Source organism: Spermophilus citellus (assembly GCF_964194105.1).
Source record: "Spermophilus citellus genome assembly, chromosome: 6".
NCBI lineage: Eukaryota > Metazoa > Chordata > Mammalia > Rodentia > Sciuridae > Spermophilus > Spermophilus citellus.
Genome location: NC_138187.1, coordinates 12543636 through 12567882, shown reverse-complemented (window position 1 = coordinate 12567882; position 24247 = coordinate 12543636). Strand labels below are relative to the sequence as shown.

The 24247-nt window shown below is 58.1% G+C and overlaps 1 protein-coding gene across 1 annotated transcript in view; it reads right to left on the bottom strand.

Moving 5' to 3' along the window:
- The window catches only part of XYLT1 (xylosyltransferase 1), a 240037-nt gene that overhangs the window by 147230 nt on the left and 68560 nt on the right, over positions 1–24247 (bottom strand). Inside the window, exon 2 of the mRNA XM_081299981.1 lies at positions 17217–17255. Within this exon, the coding sequence (XP_081156107.1) occupies positions 17217–17255 (39 nt within the window). The remainder of the gene's footprint in view (positions 1–17216; positions 17256–24247) is intronic.

Below are 24247 nucleotides of genomic sequence, written 5' to 3'. Positions count from 1 at the left end.
CTCCCCCCCAAAAAAAGAAGGTGGGGAAATGGGTGAGATGACTAAAAAAGACTCCCAGGAGACAGACTGGCGAGCCCTCCAGGTGGCTGTGGCCTTATTGTGGCCTTCCTATTTACCTATTTCTAAGAGTGATGCTTATCACGGGCCCCACAGGATGGCCAGGCACAGCGACTGGCCCACTTTTTTGGTAAATGGTCAGATAGTAAAGACACTCAGCTCGGCCGGCCACGTGGTGTCCACCTCCACGACCCAGCCCTATCCCAGAGCTGGCTCCAGCCAGAGACAGAGGTCCAGGATGGGATGGCCTCGAGGCTGAGACACTCCAGGTACAAACCGGGCCTGGCTCACGCGTCACCCCTGCAGGTCTAGAAGGGAGAACGTGGCCCCCCCGACAGGGCTAGAGCTGGATTGAAGTCCTGAATCTGCCACTCCGGACCCCGGAGACTGAGTCCCTCCTTTGTAATACAGGCCAAAGCAGCCCCTCGGCCCTCGGGCTGTGGGCCTGCAACAGAAGACTACCACCTTCCATCCTCTGCAAGGTTCCTCGGGGGCTGTCCCTGACCGTCTGCCCATGTCTTCCCACGGCCCCACACCGTCCCCTTCTCCTGGCCCACGGGACCAGTGAGAGACACCCGCACCTTTTGCACCAGTAAGGAAACAGGGCGGGGAAGTCCATATCACAGCACGCTCTCCGGAGCAAGCCCTGCTCGGGAGAAAGACGGACACACAGAGTCTGCGCACGCAGGTCTGAAATCCAGACACACGGACGCAGGAGGGGCACGTGGCCTGGTGGGCACCACTTCCCACCGGGGAGACTTACAGGGTGAGGGCCCCCCGCTAAGGCACCTGATCACTCCCCCCAAGTCTCCTCATTTCTGAAATAGCCCTCATAAGGACAGGTTCTAGAAAGTTCTGCCACAACAGGTGGAGGACCCTCCCGCGGGGCCTCGCTTGTGCCCGAGTGTGTCCCTTCTCCATCCTTGGAGTGAGCCGACGGGGTCTCGAGAATTCGGGGACAACAGGGGCCTCGTCCTCGACACGTCCAGAGTGCTCAGTGGAAGGTCACTGCTGTCCATGACAGACGCGGCCACACACACTCCACGAGGCGGGACCTCCTCTGACACGCCCACGTGCCCACGAAAGGGCGGCTTGTTCATTCATGAACTTGGAAACAGACCCGAGGACCGCTGAGGGCTGGGCTGGGCTCCCGGGGCCTGGGGAGCCTCTCCGCCCCGCACTTGTCCCCCACCAGGGGCCGAGGAACCCGCGGATCCAGGCCCGGGTGATGCGACGCTGCAGGCTGGAGGCCTGACTCCAGAACAACATCCCCCACCCACGTCACCAAGTCACAGCTGCGACCCAGGATCCCACGAGGGGCCGAGGCTGGGCTTTTCCACGGAGAATGTCCCTATTAGGGTGGGTTTGGGGGATGAGCCAGGGGCAGGAAATTCCCGCCACACAGAGGAGGTGGCCTGGGGCACTAGAGGACTCGGGGACCGTCTCCCGTGGGTGGCTGGGATAGGCTGTGCCCTAAGACAAAGTGGCGCACGTGTGTGGGAGGCAGGGCCTTCAGATGCCGGACACAAAGGTGCGCTTGAACCCATCAGGTCCCTGCCGGTCCCATGGGACAGCAGGTGGCACTCTCCGAGGTCCCCTCTGAGTGTCCTCAGCCCCAGGGCTCTGTGCAGAGGCCAGCTCTGCAGCCAAGAGGGCGATGGCCCAGGACCAGAGAGGGGCCGTGACTCAGCTGCAGCAGATGGGGTCCCCGAGAGCGTCCTCCTCCCCAGCAGCTGCCGGTGCCACGCTGAGGGCCAGGGACGTCAGAGCCAGGGCGGAGGCTGTGTCCCCTTAGCAGGACATCAGGCAAGAGCCCAGTCCCTTGGCCTGGAATCCGAATGAGCCAATGTCTGCCTCCGGCGGGGCAGAGCCAAGCCCTCGCGCGGGCGGGGGGCAGTCCGCGGGGCCAGATGGGGCCTTTGGCTCCAGGACCGTGGCTGACACATCTGTTTCCCATCCGAGCCTGGTTCTGATTTGTTTGTGGTGATGTCCTTGTTGTTTAAAGGACGGGGATCATTCCAGCGTCCGGGAAGGAGAAACACATGTGTCCTGCACACGTACCCGGGAAGACGGGCCGACCCACACACACCCATGTCGCCTTCTGCTGGTGGGCACACTGAGGGCTCAAGGTGGGCTGATAATAAGTAGCACAGCCAGGATTCAGACCCAGAGAGGATGGTTCCGCCGTCCACCTTCCCACCACACCACAGCGGAGGCCGGTCATCCCAGTGTGTGCTTCCTGGACATCTGGGGAGACCAAGACGGCCTCAGGCGGCCTCAACGTAAGCCCCTCTGTCCACTGAGCCTCCGTGGTTCACGGTCCCTCACCAGGCCCTGCCTGTCCCAAGTTGCTGGCTCTAGTTCCTGGGAGTCCTGGAGCTATTCCAACAAGAGGTCACTTCCCCTCGCAGGAACAGGGTGACCTCTGGTTCCACAGCCTGCTCCCGCCGCCCCTCCTGTCCACTCTGTGCCCCAGTGGCACCCCATGGGGCCCTCACGTATGAGGCATGCCCCTCCCTGGGCTGTGGGCACCGGAGACGGTGAATGGCTGCGGCTCTGACTGTCTCCTGAGGAAGGATGGCTCGGACAGCCTCGGGGGGCTTGCTGGGGAGCCCCTCAGGAAGGCATATCCTGCAACGGCCACTGGCCTCTGGATAACTGGACCTCGAGTTCATGTCCAGACTGACCATCCACCGCCTCCCACAAGTCATCCTTGGGACATCCCATGGTCACCCGGCCAGGAGCCTGGGGACAGGAGGTCAGAGTGCAGTCACCTGCGCCTTCCTGGTGGGCCCACAGAGAACCCAGGGGGACAGAGGGGGTGACCGGCAGGGAGCAGAGCATCCCCGGGCCTGGGCAGGGTGGCTCGCACCAGCAGAGGCACACCATCAACCTGCTGACCAGAGCCGTCCGCGGACTGGAATCTCTCCTGCTTCCTCGCGGACGACTGGGATCAGGGGTGTGTCCTCCCTTCATGGGATCAATATGGAGAAGTTTCACGTCTGAAAAGACACGAAGACACGGATCCAGACATTTCTATCCCTCTGTAGGCTGCCTGGCTTGACCTGGCTGCATGTCCAGTGCTCAGGGGCTCCGGGTGGCTAGCGGCCACCCCGTGGGACAGCACAGAGTCCTGGCTGGAGGCTGCAGATGGCTGAGACGAGCCTGTGGTCTGAACAGAGGCTGAGCTGCATGTTGAATTCCAATAAGAGGACGAGGCTGGAGGCAGCGAGCCTCCTGGGTACGGTCAGTGCCTCATGCAAGGGATGGAGAACCGCGGGCCCCCCATTTGTCCTCCCGTCTGTTCCATCACGTGAGGACACAGCAATTGTCCCCTTCAGACAATGTGGCAAAATGGCTCCATCTTGGAAGCCGACGGCAGCCCTCACCAGACCCCATCCTGAGGCCTGAACGTGGACTTCCCAGTCTCCATGAGAATGAACTTCTGTTGTTTATAAATTTCCCAGTCTCGAGCATTTTGTTACAGCAGCACAGGTTGACTCAGGCTGGGGTTGGCCACAACTCAGTCATGAAGCATCTCCTCCCAGCTGCCGGGTCCCTGGGCTTCCATGGGTGGCTTGGGACCTGCAGTAGGAACTGTCACAGCCTTCCTCAGCAGGAAGGTGGCCGCCATCGGAGCCGCCCACGGTGACCTCCACCCCCCCTCTCTTTCTCGGGCTTGCAGGGGGCCTGCCCGCCACACGGGGCCCTCCGCATGGAACCCAGCCCCCTCCCATGAGCCCATCTCGGGCCCTCTCCCGGTCCCCCTGTCCATCAATGCTTGGGTTTTAAAAAACGTACTTTCCAGTTCCCTTGAAACCAGCTCACCTGTGTTTTCACGTCTGTGAATTAATTGTAAAAGGAAACGGCACCCACCACCTCGAGGGGAAACCAGTGTCGTTTGCCATAAAAGGAATTAATGAGAGAGACGCGGAGAGCGGTTCATTTCTTTCAAGTTCGCTCATGCCCGGCCTCAGCTCATCCTCCGAGCCCCCGTTTACAGCGGACACCCAGAGAGCCTTGCCATGGGACCCGAGCTGGCCAGGAGCAGGCGCACTGGGGAGGAGGAGCGTCCCTGGTCAGGGGCACGCGTGAGAAGGGCAGCTGTGGGCACGTAATGAGGGAGGATCGGTCCCTGGCCTGGGTCAGCCCAGACACGTCCAGCTCTGTGCCGTGGGTTCACCAGGCTGAGAGATGGACCAGCGCGGTTTTAAAGCAAGGACCCAGACCAGTGTCCGGACGGCCATTCCCAGCTCACCATAAAAGAGCCCCCCAGGGCCACCAACACCCTCGGGGTCCCCCCAACCCTGTCCTCTGATTCCACCCTCCCGTCCTGCCTCTGGGTGACGGTGAACTCTGAAGGCCACGTCCCAGGGAGACGAATGGGAATGGAGAACCCAGAGGTGGCAGCCACAGGCCGTGGGGGGGAGGTGGCCCAGCCCCCGCCTTGCTGGGTCTGCGCCCATGATTCCTCCTCCCTGGGTCACCCAGGCCACCAAAGGGACACATGTATCTTGTAAAAGGTCAGCTTCTAAATGGGTCGGGGCAACTGTGGCCGTCTGAGTTCCACGGGGAGGAGCCGGGCTGACCTCTGGATACGGGGAGGGCCAGGAACCTCGATGCGGGGAGCAGACCCAGGGCCGCTCACTGCGGGCCCGACAGGGCGGCCTGCCCTCTGCCAGGCCCACGCAGGGATGGTGTTCATTCAAAGGCCCTTGGAAGAGGAAGCCCGGTGTTCTGCAGTGGGGTATTTGTTGGATGCTCTCTGTCGCCGCTTTTTGGAAGGTCATCTGTGACATCAGCTGCAGCTGGGGACAAATTAATATTCATCCCCAGGAAGGCACAGAGGTCCCTACAAAAGGCCGGCTTTCCTTTAAAAAAGTGGTTTCGTTCCTGCTCCTTTAACCTCTGCTCACGGCTGGGAAGCAGAGGCCTGAAAAGTGGCTCATCACGGGGACTTCCTGAGAATCTGTCACTGAACCGGCAGCATGACATGCACCCAAGGCCCTAGGTGTGAGAGTCCACGTTGCCACTGAAGGCTTGGGCTTCTGGGGAAGCAGCTGTGGGAGGGTCCTCAAGGTCCCTCCATGTGCCGGGTGCAGAGCTGCACACCTGTTATCCCAGCAACTTGGGAGGCTGAGGCAGGAGGATCGCAAGTTGGAGGTCAGCCTCAACTTAGCAAGACCGTGTCTCAAAATAAATAAATAAATAAAAGGGCAGGGGATGTAACCTAGGGGTACAGGGCCCCTGAGCTCATCCCTAGCACCCAGATTCTTCTTTTCCAGGACACACTTGTTCTTTGTTTACTCCTTTCCTGTCTCACTTTGTCCTGTGCCAGTTCTCGCTCCTGCCAAATTGCTGTCTGTTCTTTCTACATCTTAATGGGTCCTTTCTCTCCCTCCCCAGTTCAGGTCTTCATCACAGCCCTTCTGGGTTGAACGTCCCCTTTCTACTCTTGGTCTCCGGACAGACTCCCCTCTCCAATGCACTCTGCACGCAGTAACCAGAGCGATTTTCTCAGACCAGTCTTGCACCACGCAGCTCTCCTGCTCAAACACCTTCAGTGGCTCCCTATTGCCCACAGGATAAATCTCCAGCCCTTGACGTGGTCTTCAATATCTGGATCTATGCCGACTCCATCGGCCCAACTGCCCACCCACCCTTGTTCCAATCACTGTGCTCCATTCGTAACCATGTTTTCAGTTTGCAGTCCCCCGGGGAGAATTCATGATTTCTCCTCAGTTCTCTTGGTTGGGAATGGCTTTCCGTGTCCCCTTGACCTGTCTGCTCCTGGCTAACGCCCGTTAGGACATGGCGTGGGCGAGAGCTCCTCCAGGAAGCCTTCTGAGCCAGCTCGGCACTGCTCTGGGTTCAATCACAGACCTGACGACACTTTACAGACATCACAAGTCCGTTTCTCTCACAAAAATTCAGCTATAAAATACAGTCAGGAAAAAAAGAGAGACCGGGAGACAAGTCACTTACACACTGACCCTGCCCACCGTGAACACCTCGGGATGGTCTGTCTGTCCGTCTAGCCCGGGGGTCAACGTCCTGGGGTCCGTGGACTTGAGGGTCCTCAAGGTCAGATTCGCTGATTCCAACTAGAACTTAGCCTGCCCTTCAATCCCGAAGGTAGGCGACAGACGTGTGGGTAGGTGACACCCGAGACTTCGACACTGACGGAAACCGCAGAAATTGCAGGTCCCGTTGCTTGGGTAGCAGATGTCTCCAAATATCACTCACGGTTACAGTCGCTGTCAGACCTGCTGCCAGATCTAGTTAACTCATGTGTCGATAAAGAAGCAAATGCATTCTTACGGCACAAATTGGTTATTTTAAGATACACTTTGGGAGCTGTACTTTGATATCACTGCTTTCCTTTGCATTATGGATATTTTGCGTTTTGAACCATTCTTCAGAGGTTTCCCTAGACACCAAAGGCTTCCATGACAGAGAACATAACAATGTCCCTCTCTGTCCTGGGAGCTCAGGGGAGGAAGGCACCAGGTCCCTCATCTTCCAATCCTAGCACCTAAACAAGTGGGGGGTCACAGGAGGGGTATTTTTTTAAAAAATGAGATGAGACTATTTAACATTTCTTCTTTCCCTTCATCTCTCATCTATTCATCCATCCATCCATCCATCCACCCACCCATCCATCTACCCATCCATCTACCCATCCACTCATCCATCCACCCACCCATCCATCCATCCATCCATCCATCATCCATCCATTCATTCATCCACCCCTCATCCATCCATCCACCCATCATCTATCCATTCACCCATCATCCATTCATCCATCCATCATCCACCCCTCATCCATCCATCCACCCATCATCCACCCACCCCTCATCCATCCATCCACCCACCATCCACCCACCCATCATCCATCCATCCACCCATCATCCACCCACCCCTCATCCATCCATCACCCAGCCACCCACCCACCCACCACCCATCCATCCATCCACCCATCATCCACCCGCCCATCATCCATCCATCACCCACCCACCTACCCACCATCCATCCATCCACCCACCCATCATCCATCCATCTACTCTTCCGTCCAGCCACCCACTATCCATTCCTCACGCACCACCCTCCGTCCAGTCCAACCCACAGTTGTATCAATTAACATCTCTGTAGTCAGTAACTCAGATTCTGCAGCTCAGCTGGGCACTTGATCAGGAGTGACCAGTGACCAGTGTGGAAAGAGGGGACACTGTTCCCTGGTATGGCCTTGGACATGTCACTGAATGTGCCCCAGGCCGAGGCCCAGCCCCCAGCCTGTGCCCAGACCCCTGACTCCCCAAAGCCAGGAACCGACTGGTGTCTTGTTTTCAAACTACCACAGCACAGTGGAGCCCTAGAGGAGAATCCAGCTGTTACCAAATCCGCCCACCGTGAGGCAGGAGGCTCGGGGTTCTGCCTCCATCCAAGGGCCAGCTCCCGGCCTCCTCTCTGCGTGACCAGGGGGACTTCTTTAACCCTGTCCTGCAGGTCCCTCTCTTTCATTATCTGAGGAGCGAGCCTCCCTGCTGGAGTTTGGGGGAGGCTGGAGAGTCGTCTCCATGGAGGACAACTGAGTTGATCATGGGCACTCAGCTGGGGAGTGGAGGGCCCAGGGTAAGTGTGCCATGATCTTGGGACAGTCACCCAGTCCATTTCCTCCATGGAGGAACCCTGGACAAAGGAGTTAAGGAATTCATTAAAACAAAAACAAAACAAAAAAAAAAAAAACACTTTTTTTTTTAAAGCGCTTAAACCCACAAGTATCTCAAGTGCAAATCAAAACAGCAAGACGCTGTTTTACGCATTTTACGCATCCTTTGGTCAAAGATCACAAAGGATGATAATCAGCTTCTAGGGGGACACAGGAAGTCACAGAGGCTTTGGCAGAATCGAGGACACCTCTCTAGGGGCCAGTCCCCTGTAGCAACGTTCCAAATGCACAGGCCCCATGAGCCGCAATCCCAGGTGCCGTCCCCCACCCTGAGGACGCAGGCCCTACGTCCATCCACTGCGAGGAGCATGCACACGCACACTCGTGTGCACAAACACACGTGTTGATATGCAAAGGAAAAATCCAGAAGGAGAAATCAAGACCCGTCCGCAGCTGCTCTCTCTGAAGAATGGAGAGAGGGCCGTGTGAACTTGCCCTTCACTCCTGGGCTTCCACGTGGGCTTTGTTTTATCAGCTGCCCCACCCCCATGCCCTCTTCCCTACTCCGCCAGATCTCCTGGGCCATGAACTGGCCAAGTGCATCCTGCCTCAGGGGCTTTGCACGGGCCTCGATACCTGTTCATCCAGCTCGTCCACCCACACTCTTCAGGTCTCTGCTCAAATGTTGCCACATGGAAAAGTCCCCACCGAAGCCAAAGGGCTGCCCCTGCCAGACCCACGTGACTGGGCCCATGCCCCCTCCCTTCCCTCCGTGCGTAGGTGCTTGTCACCATCTGACCTAACACAGAACACCCAGTACTCGCTCATCAGCCAGCCAGCACCCAGCTCACAGGGTGGGACCCGTGTCGTGGTGTCTCGCACCTCGGAGACGCTCCCCAAATACTGACCCAGTGCAGCAGCCGATACTGTAACCACGGCGCCGTGACACTATGTAGCAACTATGAAAACCGAGTCCCAAACGAACCTCAGGTCCCAAGGGGGGAAAGTTAAAAAAAACAAACAAACAAAAAAAACCTTTTAAAATAAAAATAAACCCCATTTCCCGTCGCAGCCGCCCTGGGATGACAGGACGGAGGCACCAGCCGCTCCCTGGTGCGTAAACACCCCACGGCCGGCGGCAGGGCACACAGGGCCCCTTGTCTGGGAGGCGGCCCTGCACACAGCCTCTTTCACAGTCCGGGAGCAGACACAGGCAGGGTTTGAACACGCGGCAGCCCAAAGCCACAGCCTGTGTCCGGACGTCAGGCGCGCCCACACCCTCCTGGGACAGCTGGGCCACACGAGTCTGAAAGCCCCTTCACGTCCACTCCGCCGTCCTCAGAGGGCGGGCTCCAGGACCATCACCAGGCCTGTCACATAAAGGTGACTGGGTGCAAGGTCTCGATCCCCAGGAGCGAGGCGAGGTCTGGAGTGTCACTGGCTTTTTAAGTGGGAAGAGCAGCATCAGGCCCCCGCCCAGGGTGAGGCGAGGGCATCTGGGATCCAGCATGCAGCCCCCAGGGACCTTCTCAGCCACCCGCGGAGCCACCCAAGCCTCACGGCCCCGCGGCTGTCCCAGGGCTGCCCACCAGGGCTGAGCCGGGGTCCTCATCCTCAGGTGGTTTTGCCCCAGGGGACACTTGGCCAAGTCCAGAGACGTGTTCAGTTGTCACGACTTGGGGGTGGGGCACTGCTGCCCAGGGGGCGGCCAGGGATGTGGCTGGACACCCCACGGAGCTGGCGCGGACCCACGATGAAGGATGATCCTGACCAAAGTGCCCAGGGTCAGCGGCCCTGGGTGCCCTGTCCACTCTGCTGGGGGACCTAGGGGAAGTCCAGAGGCAGGACAAACAGGACACCCAGCGGCCTGCTGGGAGAGGACACAGGTCGCAGGCCTGGGGGACTTTGATGTGCAGGAGCCCAGGCACAGGGGCTGAGGTGCCCTAGGGGCTGGCACTGCTGGGGGCTCAGCGTGGCTTCTCAACAGCCCCCCAGCCCTGCACCCCCCAAAACCATCCTCAGGCCAAGCTGAGTCCAGGCCCAGGCCCAGGAGGCCAGGGGGAGGCAAAGGCCTCGCTTTGGGTCCAGGCCCTGTGATAAGAGGGTCACGCGGCCCAGCTGGGCTGGCTCTAAGGGCAGTGAGCAGGACGTGGACACAAGAGGCCCCTCGAGGCCCGGCCCAGCTGGAGGCTCCTCCTGGCCGTGGAGCGGGCTGGGTCCCCCCTCCCCGGGACAGCGGGTCCGCACTGCTGACCTCGGCCCTGCCCCTCTGGCACCGCGCCCCGGCTGACCGTGGTGTCCCTCTGGGGTTTCTTCTTTCCAGTGGATAAACAAGAGCTGGGGTTCGCGGGAGGAGCCGGGAGGGGTCGTGACTAATAAGATGTCCCTGTTCCCAAAGGCGCGGAGCTGGCAGTCAGGGCCGCGTGGGCCCGGAGAGATCCCTCCCCCTTGGGTGGCAGGGCCACAGGGGGGCGAGGTGGTGGCACTCCTGGGGAGCCAGCTTCTAATGCTGGGGTGTGACAAAGACCAGGACAGAACATCTGAAAGTCCTTGGTGGCCAGCAGCGAGCACCTGCCTTCTGGGCCTGGCGCCTGCTCGGGGCCTCAGGGGACACTGAGGGCCTGCCCCCTTCCCCACGTCCTGGGCCCCATCCGTCACTGAGGAAGCCCGTGGCAGGCAGACAGAGGGGTGTCAGTGAAGGACAACCCAGGGCCACTGTCCTTGCTGGTCCTCTGTGGTCCCCAAGGAAAGAGGTGCCTTGCTCTAGGGGTCCTAAGGGGCCACCCAAGAGTCTGTGCAAAGTGACTCTCTAAGGGACTCAGGATCTGCTTAGCAGCAGGGCCAGCCCCAGAGGGGACCAGCAGCACCTGGAGGGGAGGGGACAGGGGTGTCCCTGCAGAAGCTGTGATCCTCAAGGGGACATAGACCCCCTGGCGCGCCGCCCCCCAGCTCCCTGGGCCTCCGCTGGCCTGAAGCAGCTGGAAGGCCTTGCGAGCGGAGTCCAGCTGCATGGCCTCTGGAGGCCCAGGGCAGGGAAGAGGAGGAGGGACAGAGAGAGGGCGCAGGGGACACCCAATGTGCCTCGTGTCTCCAACACCCTGGATGGAGGCAGCTGGGCGCCGCAGGAGCTGGAGGCTGTGCTGGGGCCTGAGCTCCAAGGCCCAGGACCAGGCACCTCTTTAGGAAACCGGAGTATTTTTACCGGCAAGAGCAGCCTAGAGACCCATGCGGAGCCAGTGCCGGAGAAGAACTGGGCCTACACCTTGTTGTCAGCACAGAAGACAGGGTTCATCCGTCACCGGGCGGTGGGTGTCTGGACTCTGCCACTGACTACAACTTGTAAAAGGAGACTTGGTCTCAGTTTTCTCCTGGCCCAGCATCTGTCTCTTAGTCCCTTCCTGATAAATGAAAGCTAAACAGCCGGCCACCAGGTTCAAGTCCTCCCCCGTTGGCCACCGGCGGAGCAGGTTCCTGGAGCTCCTCGGGCCTGGGCTTCTGGTCTGCACTGCGGGGCCGAGGGTGGGACACCCGGAGTCATATGAACACGGAGCACGCACAGTTGCCACCTTGAGGCAGCCGTGTACTGGTGAGTGTCCTCGTGAATGACAGGCGCCGTGACTGCAGGTGTGGCGAGTTCAAGGCCAAACTCAAACTGGCAATGTCCCAAGCGAGGCCCACGCCACACAGCACGCAGGCATGGTGACCTCGACAGATCTATTTTTTGAGACGAGGCATGTGGTGGTGTTTAGGGGAACTTGCCAGCTATTTGTAGAATGTTGCATCGCATCATTTGGCCTGAGTCACACCGACCAGAGAGGAGCCGGTGGCCCTGAGACCACAAAGCCTTCCCGAGATGGCTCCAGCGCGCCCGCGTGTACCACCCTGCCCAGCGCACTGAGCCTCTGCCCGGGCCAAGGTCTAGCCGGCCACCTCCACCCCCACCAGGGCTAATTAGAGACCTGGCAAATCAGAACCAGTGGAAAAAATCATGGCAAGAGGACCTGGCCCGTCCCCAAACCAGCCTCGTCCGCCCCCGAAGGCAGCAGCTCACACCCAGCTGCAGGGCTGAGGGGACCTGTCTCTCCACTCCGCAGACACTGGCTCCATAAGAATTAATGGGCCGGAGACTCCTCAGGAGTTCCCTGATGATCCAAAGAGCGCTCTCCGCGGAGGGAAAGGTTAATCGAACCCTGCAAGAGAGGCGCGGAGACAGCGATCGCTCTGACCCGGGAGCCAGGCTGAACTTCCCCAGAAAGAAGCCTGGGCAGCAGAGGCCGCAGCCCGCCCCGGAAAGAGGCCCCGGACCCAGTGCCAGCATGCTCAGAGGGCCCTTCCAGCAGCCTGAGCGTTGCCCAGCGCCGCCCGGGGCCCAGCCAAGTAGCTGTCTTTTTAAAATTTTAATTCTTATTTTTGCAGTACTCAGGGTGGACCCAGGGTCCGGTGCGTGCCAGGCAAGTGCTCAGTCCTGTTTAGTTAGTTTGTTTTTAACTCTGCATCCTCTCTGCACTATCGAGACATAAGTCTCTCAGGAAATCCTCCCTTCTGACAAGCGGTTTTTGTTTTTATTCAACAAGATCCACCCTTGATGCACACGGAGATCGCACTATGTGCACCCTGGGTTCCTTCGTGTGGTCTTGGGCACTGCAGACAGAGACACGCTGGGCATGCAGGGGTCCTGACCTTAAGAGAGGGTGGCCTTCGAATACAAACAAGAGAACACTAAGGGTTTTTATGAAATAAACCCCCTGGCAGGCAAAATCACCCTGATTGAGAACGAGTGGACAGTGAAATCTAAGTTCATCTAAGCAGCGGTCAGCTGTTAATTAGCTGAGGACAACCATCAGCCCGGCTTCTGACACGGGCCCCACGTGAGCAGGACATGGCTGAGACCCGAAGCTCCCGGCCGCTTCACAAAGGAGATTGATGGAAATGACACCTTATTAATATTATTATTATTATTTTGGTACCAGGGATTGAACTCAGGGGCCCTCGACCACTGAGCCCCATCCCCAGCCCTATGTTGTATTTTATTTAGAGACAGGGTCTCGCTGAGTTGCTTAGTGCCTCGCTTTTGGTAAGGCTGGCTTTGAACTTGTGATCCTCCTGCCTCAGCCTCCGGAGCTGCTGGGATGACAGGTGTGTGCCACCACGCCTGGCCTGATACCTTGATTGATTCTAAGGACAACTAGCATCATTTTTAGAGGAACCCAGACATAAGACGCAGGAATTTCAGAACAGTCTGACTGCGCCTCTGGGCAAGGTTAGCTGTTCAGCTTCGATCTCCCCTCCCGAGCTCAGGCCTCACCTCCCAGGCTCAGATCTCCCCTAGTGAAACTGCTGAACAAATCTGCTCCACCCCGTCCATTCTCTATTATAAACACGCTTTTCTTTTTTCCATTCACATATCACTAAATTGAAATCAGGGACACAGTCTTTTGTATATTTCCTGTCTGACTCCTCCAAAAAGAATGGATCCTCTGCCCAGCACGGCAGTACACGCCGGTAATCCCAGGGACTCGAGAGGCTGAGCCAAGAGGATCGCAAGCTGGAGGCCAGCCTCAGCCACTGAGCAAGACACTATCTCAAGATTAAAAAAATAAATAAATAAATAAAAAGAGCTGGGATAAAGCATCCCGGGTTCAGTCCCCAGTACCAAAAGGGGGAAAAAAAATGGATTCCTCACTGGCAGGGTTTTTCTGTCTCCGTTACCGCACTATCTTTAGGATCTGGCTCGAGGCCTGGCCTCTGCATGGCCCATTAGCGATTTATTGAATAAGCGAGGAGATGAATAGATCTACATGGATGTAATTTTTAAAGCATTCACTTCCGCTCACATTCAGGACTCAGCCTTATCCCCCGGCCTCTCCGACGGGCATCGTCTTTAAACAATGGAGATGCTTCTTCCTTCCCCTCTGCCCCGAGTCTGTGGGTCAAAGAGACTCAAGTACCTGGTTGGTTTTGAAAAGGGAGTAGTCAGGAGAGTCCCTCCCACTGCCCTTGATCATGGGGCCGGAGAGGGAGCTTGAGGCAGAGGCAGGTCTGCCCCACTGGACTGGACGGAGCCAGCCTCACCAACACCCAGGTGGACACGCCCCGGCTCCACTATACAGCGCCTCCCCCCCACCAGGTGCTTGGGTGCCCGAGCTGAGGCCAGTTCACGGAGAGGCTGGTGGGTGGGGGTGGGGACGAGAAGCTGAAATTAAATGACAAGAGCGAGCCAGCTGGCAAGGACCCAGAAACGATCGGCCTCCTGAGGATCAATAAGAAAGAGAATCAAATAAGCCTTCAAACTTATCAGGACAGGGTGAGGTGGCACCGTGTGGTGTGTGTGTGTGTGTGTGTGTGTGTGTGTGTGTGCACGGGCTTAAAATAAAACTCCTATTGGGGCCAATGCCCACGCCATTTTACACACAAGCCTGATGACAACCTGTGTGTCGTCCAAAAAAAAAACAACAAACATAAAAATAAAAATGACTACCAGTACTGCCTCTCCACCTATCTGCCTGTCCATCCGTCCGTCCATCTGCCCACAATCACCTCACCCCGTCATCTCTTCTGTGTGTGGAACGTTCTATCATGAACCTTGGGTGGAAACCTCCTCCCTGCCCCTCTAGCCATGCCCCTTTCCATTAGTTCAGGCAACTTCATTTTCTAGCAAAAGAGAAGAAAGATTGAGCAGAGAGATTCTGATGCCAAAAGACCCTGCGTCGGACACCCATCCATGCCTGATCTTCCTGTGGGACCCTGGACAAGTCACCTAACCTCTCTGAGCCTGAGGCACATCTCTTAGAAATGATGTATCCTAAGAACACGGATGTAACTGGGGCACGTGAAGGTTCCGTGGGAGAAGCCGGTTCCTGGCAGATGAAGAAGCCTAACGGGGGTGGAGAGCAGGATAATGAAACCAAGCCACAGCCCGAACTCAGATTCCTTCCAGACTCTCGCTGCTGTTGTTATTTCTCCATTTCTGGGTCACCCGGCTCCAGGTGGACCACTGTGGCCAGGACATCCTTGGTGCGCGCAGCTCCAAGCTGGCACTGGGGGGGTAGCCCTTTCTGGGCGTCCTCATTCTGCTAATGTGGCTGCTGAGTCCCGCTGATCCGACGGTGGCAAAGCTCGGTGGTGCTGATGCCGAGAGCGTCAGAGGAGCCCTCTGCAGCCACCAACTCATCGACCCCCAATCAGCACAGCCGTGTGGGGACAGAGGGACCGAGCCACGCTCAGGACCTATGCAGCCAGCAGGCGGGGAGAGCAGCCCATGTCAGCTGAGCTGCCGCGGGAGGCGAGGACACGCGCTCTGTGACATCCCACAGGAAGGGCCACGGCGACCCTGGGCTTCAGGATGGAGCGGGTGACCTGAGAGCCAAGGACTCGGGGTTGGGGCCGGGGCCGGGGGTGGGAGCTGCCCTGGGGCTCCTGTGCCACGTGGCTGGGCCACATCGCCCTCTGGCCTGTGGCATGTGGGGAACATTTGGGACACCGCTTTCTGCCAGCAAACCCTGCCCTGCCCTCGTGTCTGACCCGCCTGCAGGCAGCTCAACAGGCCCCTTGTTCGCCCCACGATGGCTGAGGCCCAGCACAAGGCCAAGCTGGCCCCGCTCTCGTGCCAACAGTTAAAAAAAAACTTTGAACTTTGGTTGGGTTCCAGTGTGTCTTTAGCACCGGAAAATCAGGACTCGGGGCCAGACAGCCATCGCCTAGGGCTCCCCAAAGAGAACCAGGCGCCCCGGGCAGAGTCCTGTCGGGGACCCAGTGGGATGGCACATGGATGGGAAAGTGCGTCCTGCCTCACCCCTGGCCACCGATTGAGGATCGGGTCCCTTGGGGACCTGTCACCCCCACAAAGCGCTGGCCAAAGCCAAGGGTACCGATGGCCCTTTCCCAAGGAGGCTCTGAGGCTGGCCGGCTGGTGTCCAGCCAGGAGATTGCGGCAGGGTCAAGCTCAGAACCCTCCACGGGGCAGCTCCAGCCCGGGCAGCGGGACTTGGCGCCCAGGGTCCTGCTCATGGCCCAGGCCTGCCCCTGGGTGCAGTTCAAACATGAGTCCACCCAACCGACTGCCCGAGACAGTGTCCTCCACCGACACACAGGAAGTGGGACTGGACACCGGGGGTTCCGAGCAGCGTCCCCTCCACACATGACCCAGGGAGGCCAATACGTCTTCAGATGTTTCCAAGTAGCCTTGGGGGCCCAAACCGCTGGCTCTGGACAGTCAACCTCTTAAAGTGAGTCCAGTTAAGGAGGAAATGCCCTCTGGCTGGCCTCCCCCAACACAGGAAGTCCCCATGGCGACATGGCTTGGGGGGTCCGGGAAGGACAGGAGAAGGGGAAGATGAGACAGAAGACGGCCACCGGGCACAGGGACCTGGCCTCTTCCCCTCCACACCACACCCTCCCAGCTGACCCACCAGCCTGGATGCCTGGCTGTCCCCGGAGCTGAGAGACCACATGTGTGCCAGGGACTGGGACGGACAGACAGACAGTCCTGGAGCCCTGTCCCCACAACTCTGGGGCTTGGCCACATGAAGTCGGGTGCGTTCCTCTCCTCGCTCCCCTGGGCAGACCCACGCAAAGAGGCCGGGGAGACACGGGGCCTAAGGAGGAGGACGGCGGTGGTGGGTGGCCTTTGCCAAGGTGCTCTTGAAGTCCCGGATGAACTGTTACCAGCCTCGGGATGCTCACCTCGGCTTTACCGTGTCGGACCCCCGCAAAGTGTTCACCACGGGGCTCTGCCCAGGGCCCGTCTGCCCTTCTCCCTGCACCGTGTGACCAGCCCACGGAGCTAAGGAAATGATGGCTCCAAAGACGGACCCCTTCCAACTCAGCAGGAAGGACGACGGGTCCTTCTGGTTCTAGAAGCTCACACAGACACCCCGTGTGTACCTCTGACTCTGCACACACCATTTCCTGTGATTGGTGGACGCCAGCCCTGTGGCTGTCTCCCAGCCGAGAGAGTCGGTGGCCTGCCAGCCTCCCAGGGTGGGAAGATGGAGAGCCGGAACTCCACCCGGGTGGGCACGAAGCCGGGGCCTGGGCCCATACCTGTGTCCTACCCCCAGCCCAGCAGAACGCAGACGCAGGGCCACGCCCTGCTCACCAGGCCCACGGGTCGCCCGCCCCCCACAGAAAACACAACTACCTTCTAGACTGTCCCAGGAGGCACGCAGACAGAAGGGTGACGGCCTTTGCCCGTCCCCAGAGTCCCCCCAGCCCCCTGTGCTTGCTGGGAGAACCAAGGGCAGAGGACACCAAAGAAACGGCTCTGGTTCTGGCCACGGGTGGGAGGTGCCTTTAGATACCCGGATGTGACCGTGCCCATGGGGGTACACAGCCAGCCAGAGCGCGGACACACGCGTGTGCAACCTCGGCCCCGTCTGGGGCACCACGGGCTCCGGGCTGCGGGGACAAGAGGATGTGTGCACGCCCCCTGCAGAGCCAGTCCCAGAACATCAAGGTGCACATAGGTGACAGAACCGTGGGAGGTACTCACCTGGGTCCCCAGGGCGATCAGGGGGCTCGGGTGCGGGTCCTGTGGGGAAGAAGGAAAGACACGTGAGTGAGGGGGACGTCCCCACCAGAGTCACGTCATTTTCAAACAAAGCCTCGTTTCTCTAGCTCTTGGCCCTGGGGAGGGGGCAGCCCTGGCTACAGGGATGTGACAGAAGAGCTGGGCCAATCCGCCGTCCCCCGCCCCGGCAATTCTCCCCAAGGCGAGCCGTGAAGGAGGCCCAGGTTTGTCCACCAGGGTCAACAGCCAGAGGAGAGAAAAGCACCCACACCAAGCATGTCCCCGGGTGTTGGGGTCCTGGGGACAAAGGAGAAGCTGGTCCAGGGGAGGATTAGAAGTAAACCCCCAGGAATACAAAGTCCTGTTCAGGGCCAGGCCCTCAGCGGGGATTGGATGTTGGAGAAAGAGGGACATAAAAGAAGGAGCCAGAAACAGAGGAGCCGGGTTCGGGTCCGGGGAGCGCATTCGGGTGGCCGGGGAAGAGGGGCCAGGGAAGCGCCCTCTTCATCGCGGTCCACGGTCCACGAAGGGCCAGGTGGCAATGCCTCGGGGTCATTAGGCAGGACCTCTGAGGGCTGGCGGAGGGACCGGGGAGGGACAGAAGGAGGAAGGCACCGATGAGGGGAGGCGGTGGTGGTGTTCAGCCCAGGGTTTCCGAGGAAAACAGGAAACAGCGCACAAAGGCTATTTCTGTTTGCCCTGCACAGAACCTTCTCGGGGCCGCGATTCTGGGAACAGGGCCTCGAGCTGCGGCTTACAGAGAGCGGCCTGGTCCTGGGGCCCGGAAGCAGACAGACACCCACTTTGGGGCTTGGCTTTATCCTAGCAGACTTCCCGAAGCCGGCTTCTAGGAAACCTGTGAATCAGCACCCGCCCCGGGGGCCTGGACTGTGAATGAGAAGGAGGTGAGGGGAAGGCGAGCCCTCTGCACCCCGAGGCTCCAGCGGAACGGCCCCTGCTTTCTTGATCCCGGTCCTGTCACGTCTTTACTGTGATGCCTGATTCAGGCGGGTGTCAGGGCCAAGATCGTGGGCACAGGTTGAGCTCTGGCCTCAGCATCCCCGATTGCAGGCTGGAGTCCAGTTCCCAGTGCTCCCCCACCCCACCCCGGGGCAGCCCACGGGATGGGCGTTCTAAGAGAATCTCATCTTCACACACCAACAGGCCTCAGACCCAGGAAAACCTTGAGGGGAACTTTTCTCCCCCCTCCTTCCCGGAGCGCCAAATGGCAGCTGTGCCCCGTGGAACCCAACACCTCCTGAGCCACTTTTGGGGGGTGAGTGGGCCCATTGGTTCCCCTTCCTGGGGCCCCCACCAAGCAATTCCACTGCTGCTCACAGGCAGGAGGAGGGGTCCCGGAAGGGTCCCTGTGTGTAGCAACAGGCCCTAGTTTCACCTTCAAGTGACAAGATCTTCCTGTCTGTGGCCGGTGACCTGCACCAGACCTTGGGCAGCCCACCCAGGGAGCGCCTGCAAACTCTCCCCTCCCCGGGTCCGTCTGTCCACTCGGATCCCACCATCTAGATTTTTGATTAGAAAAATAAGAAACTGCATCTCAGCCACAAAATTAGCCTCCATTCTCAGAGCCAGATCCTCGCAGAGCACGGCTCCGGGGGTGTTGGGTGCACGCCCAGATTAATTAAGCTGTACTTCACAGCTCATTTGGCTATTGTTTGGGGCTTACGCTTCACTGCTCTGAATCGGAGAAGAACACCATACCGAACCCCCTAAGAACCTCGCTGGAAAAAGAGCTTCCTCGGAAAGCCAGGGAAATACCGGTCAACCACATGGACCCAACGGACGGCCTGGTCCCTGGACCCGGGGGCAGCTGCACGAACTCTTTGATTTGCTGTTCCAAAGTGAGATGCGAGACCCCCATCACGCATGGTGGTTCAGGGTGCACGATTTATTTAAAAGCTTCTGGAAGACCCGAGCTTAGCATCTTCATTAACGAGGGCAGGAAGGGGATGCGGTGCTCCCCGGAGCCCTGTCACTCATGCTTAGGACTCGTTTGCCAGGGAAATCTGGTTCGCCTCCCTCTGCGCACCTTGGAAATGCGAGACTCTCCCTAAAGAGGCTCAGGCCCCAGGATTCAAGGTAGAGCTGTGCAGTCTGCGGAGAGGTCTCACTTTCAGCAACATCCTCCTTAATTGGAAAGGTTAACGAAGTGGAACTAGGTCAATGATGCCGGCTGCCTGATCCATTCTGTCTGTCTAAATTGGGACTCTCTGGTTTACAGTAGAGTAAATTCCTGTCTGTCAGAGGAGGGCTCCTCCAACGGCTCCAGAGGGCAATCTGCACCGCGCCCGCTGGCCACAGCGGAAAGGCTTCTGGAACATTCATGCTACCGAGACCAGGGAAGGGCTTTCACCCCCTCCCACTGCCATGAGTGGACTGGGGGAGTCCAAGAGGGAGCCAGGGAGACGGACCTAGGGGCCTGACCTCTCCACAGCGCCCCACAACCATGTCCTCTGCTCACAGGACTTGGCGACCCCTGGGCTTGGCCACGCGATTGGCTCAGTCCCATGGGGCATCCGCGGAAGGTGACACAAGCCGAGGCCTGAAATCCACTTGACCTTCACCCCCAGGGGTGGCCTGCTGGTCCAGGGAGGATGAGAGCCACGTGGAGCCGCCTGGAACCCACCTGCAGCCGGAGCCTCGCCCAGCCCAGGGCAGCGGACCCGGCGCACCTTCCCCGCACGGAGAAAACGCACGCTTGCTGTTTGGATCCAGAGTTTGGGGTGATTTGTTCAACAGCATGATGGTGGCACTAACTAAAGGATACACTTTCCAAACACTGGATAGAATGTATTTTCCCAAGCCCTCAACAATACAAACTCCTGCAGGTGCATCCCAGAGAATGGAAATAACTGTAATGACCAGCTCTTACCTACCGGGGGCCTACGGAGCGCCGGCTGTGTGCGGTTGCACCATTACATCAAGCAAGGGCACACTTGACCATGAGGATTTGTTTTTTGGCAGTACTGGGGGTTGAACCCCGTTCAATGTCTGCGCTAAACGTGCGGCTCCTCTTCTGCTTGGACGTCACAGAGACCCTGGCTCTTGGGTGTTAGGCAGTGGCTTTGGGGTGGAGGTGACAATCCTGCCTCGGGCCTTCTGAGTCTGACCTGCACGAGGCCCACGGAATCTGTGGGTCCCTGCAGCACACGCTCAGGGCCAGACACCCGCAGGAGCCACATGGAAGGGACAGAATATAAATGTAACGGGGACAGAAGGAGCAAGTTTCCACCATCAAGACACGGGGTCAGAGCCTCTCTCCTCGGCTTGCAGGTGGCCCTTCTCCCTGGGTCCTCCCTGTATAGGAGCCTCCAGGTGTTTAGGTCTTTTTATAAGACCCCCCCCCCAAGCCGACTCATCAGGGCCCCCGTCACCGACCCATTTTAACTTAGTCGCCTCTTAGAGACCCCGTCTCCAGGTGTAGCCCATTCTGAGGGCCTGGGATTTGGGGCTTCACCACAGGAAGGGGGTGCACAAGCAGCCGCACGTGCAGGCTGGCAGACCTGTGACCCCAAACGGCTCAGCTGCTGCGACTTTGCTTCTCTCATTGATGCAATGAGAAGAGATGAGGCTGTGTCCTCCAACAGGGCCACTGTGACAGAGGGGTAAGTGACAAAGGACACTACTAGTAATCATACCAGCATAAGCTCAGACTGTACTAGGCAGACCCAGAAAACACAGCCTCCCCGTGTTGAGAGAGGATGGTCACCGACGTCACAGGCAGCCACGAATATTAACTTAACACGGATGGTCAAGCACATGGTACCTGGTACCTGGTCAAAAAGAAGGGTCATTTAACCAGGCATGGTGGCGCAGGCCTGTCATCCCAGCGGCTAGGGAAGCTGAGGCAGGAGGATCACGAGTTCAAAGCCAGCCTCAGCAACAAGGAGGCCCTAAGCAACTCAGTGAGACCCTGTCTCTAAATAAAATACAAAATAGGGCTGGGGATGGGGCTCAGTGGTTGAGTGCCCCTGAGTTCAGTCCCCAGTACCCCTCACCCCCCACAAAAGCTTCCATGTTTTCATTCTCGCAAGCTAATGAAGGCCGAGTCACGTCCTCTCCACTCAACCCTGCTAAAGCACAGTCAGCTCTCCCTGCAAGCTCCTGCAGACACTGGCTGACCCTGTCTCCTCCGATGGCGGTGGAGTGGGTAAAGGTGGCTGATTCCTTTTGAATGGACACTCTGTGCCAAGCGCATGTGATCCGGCCATCCCATCAAGGGAGGGATCATACTTCCCATTTTATAGATCAGATAACTGATACTCGTGGACGAGAACTGGATCCAAAACGCAGGGCTCACAAGGGGCGAAGCTTGGAGCAGTGAGCAGGTTTGGAAGTTTCCAGAAACTGCTCTCGTAACAGTATCCTGGGTGTTTCTCAAAGTCTGAACTGACTGAGTCAGAGTCTCCATGCAAGGGTCCAGAGAATCTGGATTTTTATTGAATTCCCTTGGGCCGTTCTGATGTACACCAGACCCAAACCTGAAAGCCCCGACCCCGTGCCATGGTAATCCAACACCCAAAGGACCCAGATGACAAAGGACAGGCTCCTTCCGTGGAGACCCAGCCACCAAGTGCCTGATGCATGCACGGGCTTCTTAGAAGAGGTCTCCTGCTGTGTCCCCAGGCAGGACCCTTCCATGGTGGCTCCAAGGTGTTCTTTCTCTCCCCCTAACATGGCAGAGGGTCCCTCTGTCCCCAGGATGCCATGGCTCCCTCTCTCCAGGGACGTGGAGACGCCATCTCACCTCCTTCTTGAGGCCTAGTCCCAGCAGTCAGAGGTTCCACAGTGGGGTTTTCTTTCTAGATGCCCCCGGGAGGTCCTGGTGAGCTTCTCTCACCAACGCCAGCCACACAGAGCGCCCTTTGTGGTCTGAGAAGAGTGTGTCTGGGAGGCGACCGCAGGCCAGGATTGCTAACTCACCTTCCAACAGAGCTCAGGGGAGAAAACTGAGCCCCAGAGAGAGGCCCGGCCTTCCCAGCGCCCGGGAACCCAGGCCTGTGGGCTGAGGCCCTTTCTCTGGCTGGACTTGTCTCCCTCGTTAGTATTTCACATTCCTCCCGTATTTTTAAGCCTAAACCCCAGAAAGGATCCACAGAACCTGCACATGAAGCTCAGGTCTCTGGGGCTGGTTTTTTAATCACCCACAGCCTTGGAAACTATGAGAAGCCACAGATACGTGGAAACTCGGGAATTATTTGACTGATTTCAGAGCTTGGTGTGTGTATCCTGGAGCACAAATGATCCCCCCCAAATCTCAACCACCGGATCTAACATTTTGTTCTGTATGTGCTTCAAGAGGTTTTGTAACTCAGCACAACTGTCGTCCCAGCAGCTCGGGAGGCTGAGGCAGGAGGATCGCAAGTTCAAAGCCAGCCTCAGCAAAAGCCAGGCACTAAGCAACTCAGTGAGACCCTGTCTCTAAATAAAATGCAAAATAGGGCTCAGTGGTCGAGTACCCCTGGGTTCAATCCCCAGTACCCCTCCCCCCTCCAAAAAATACACAGATTAACAATTCTCTGAACTGCAAGGTTCTGAATACCCTCTGCCTGAAAGATTAGAGGCTGGAGATATTAAGTGTCAAGACAGGTGACCCGTGGGAGGCCTGTGGATGTTTCCAGCTCTTTTAGTTTTGGCCTGTGGCACTGACAAAATATTTGAAATCACTGCCAGTGTTTTAAATTCAGGATATTTCACGTGCAAATCTAGATTCTCACTTCTCTTTTGAAAAGCAGAAGATGGAGCAAAGCTGGCAAGGCATCCTGCATCTGAGTGGCCATGCCCGGTGCCCGGCTGCTGCAAGCAGCTGCATGTGTCACACCCACACTGATACTTGCCTGAGGTCACATGGGTGGTCAATATTCACAACCGTCCGAATACTAGCACGTGGTTAGGCTCCTCCCGAATACAAAGCATATTGTCAGCAGGCAGTAAGTACTATCTCATTTAAACACCACGCCAACCATAGGATGTCGGTATTAATAGTCTCCTTTTTGCACATGGTGAAACTGAGGCTCGGAAGAGAACCAATTTGCTCCATGTCGTTCACAGCCAGGACTTGGACCAGAGTGGCCCATGGACGCACTCTTGGACCATGATGGGACAGCGGGTTCTCAGTAGTTCAATCACGGTGGGACTCGCTAAGCCACGGTTCAGTCGATGAGCTGGCAGCACAGGAGAACGAGGGACCTCGGGATTGGATCAGATGTTCCTAATGCCACGTTGATGACTGAATGGATGCTGCCCCACCAAACCCAGCACCCCCCTATCCCATCTAGGTGCTGGCTATTCAGTCCCCAGTACCCCTCACCACACCAACTGTGGGCTCCCAGTGCTTCTGAAGGTGGCCACAGGGCTGTTCAGACACTTGTCTTCTTGGGGCTAGGGACACTAGCCACATCTCGGGCTCAGCCCAAAGACCCATGTGTCCCAGGCACAGACTGCAGCACCTACCAATTTTGCTCCCTGTCACTATGGTCATAAAGAGGGCAGGTGGCCCAAGTGTCCCCGAGACACCGGCTGGCATTCCAGGGACACTGAGCCCTGTTCTATGGCTTCTGGGACTACGGGGTGTGTTTTCTGCCCCACGAGGACTGGTTCAGATCTGAGCTGCAGAATCCAAGGTCAGATAGAAGAAGGAACTTGTGCAAGTTTGCAGCTTCTTCCCTCTACGGGACCCAAGGGGACACGGATAAGCCATCGCTTGCCCTCCAAGATGGCCACAGGAGCAGACAGGCCAATGGATCTGAGTTTCCTGATGAGATGAAGCCTCTCTCCGTCCCTGACTTGAATCCAGCCCAGTGGTTTCTGGTGAAGCCCACGGGACCCAGGGAGGGAGCCGCCCGCCCTGCAGGCTGCACACGGTTCATGGCAAGGCTCAGCTGGAACCCAGTGTCCTCTCCCCAAGTCCTGGGTTCGCCCCATTTGGCCAAGACAAGTTCCCCAGTGCTTCCCTCTCCCCTCTTCTCTGAGAGCCGATGACCGGGACGTCTTCT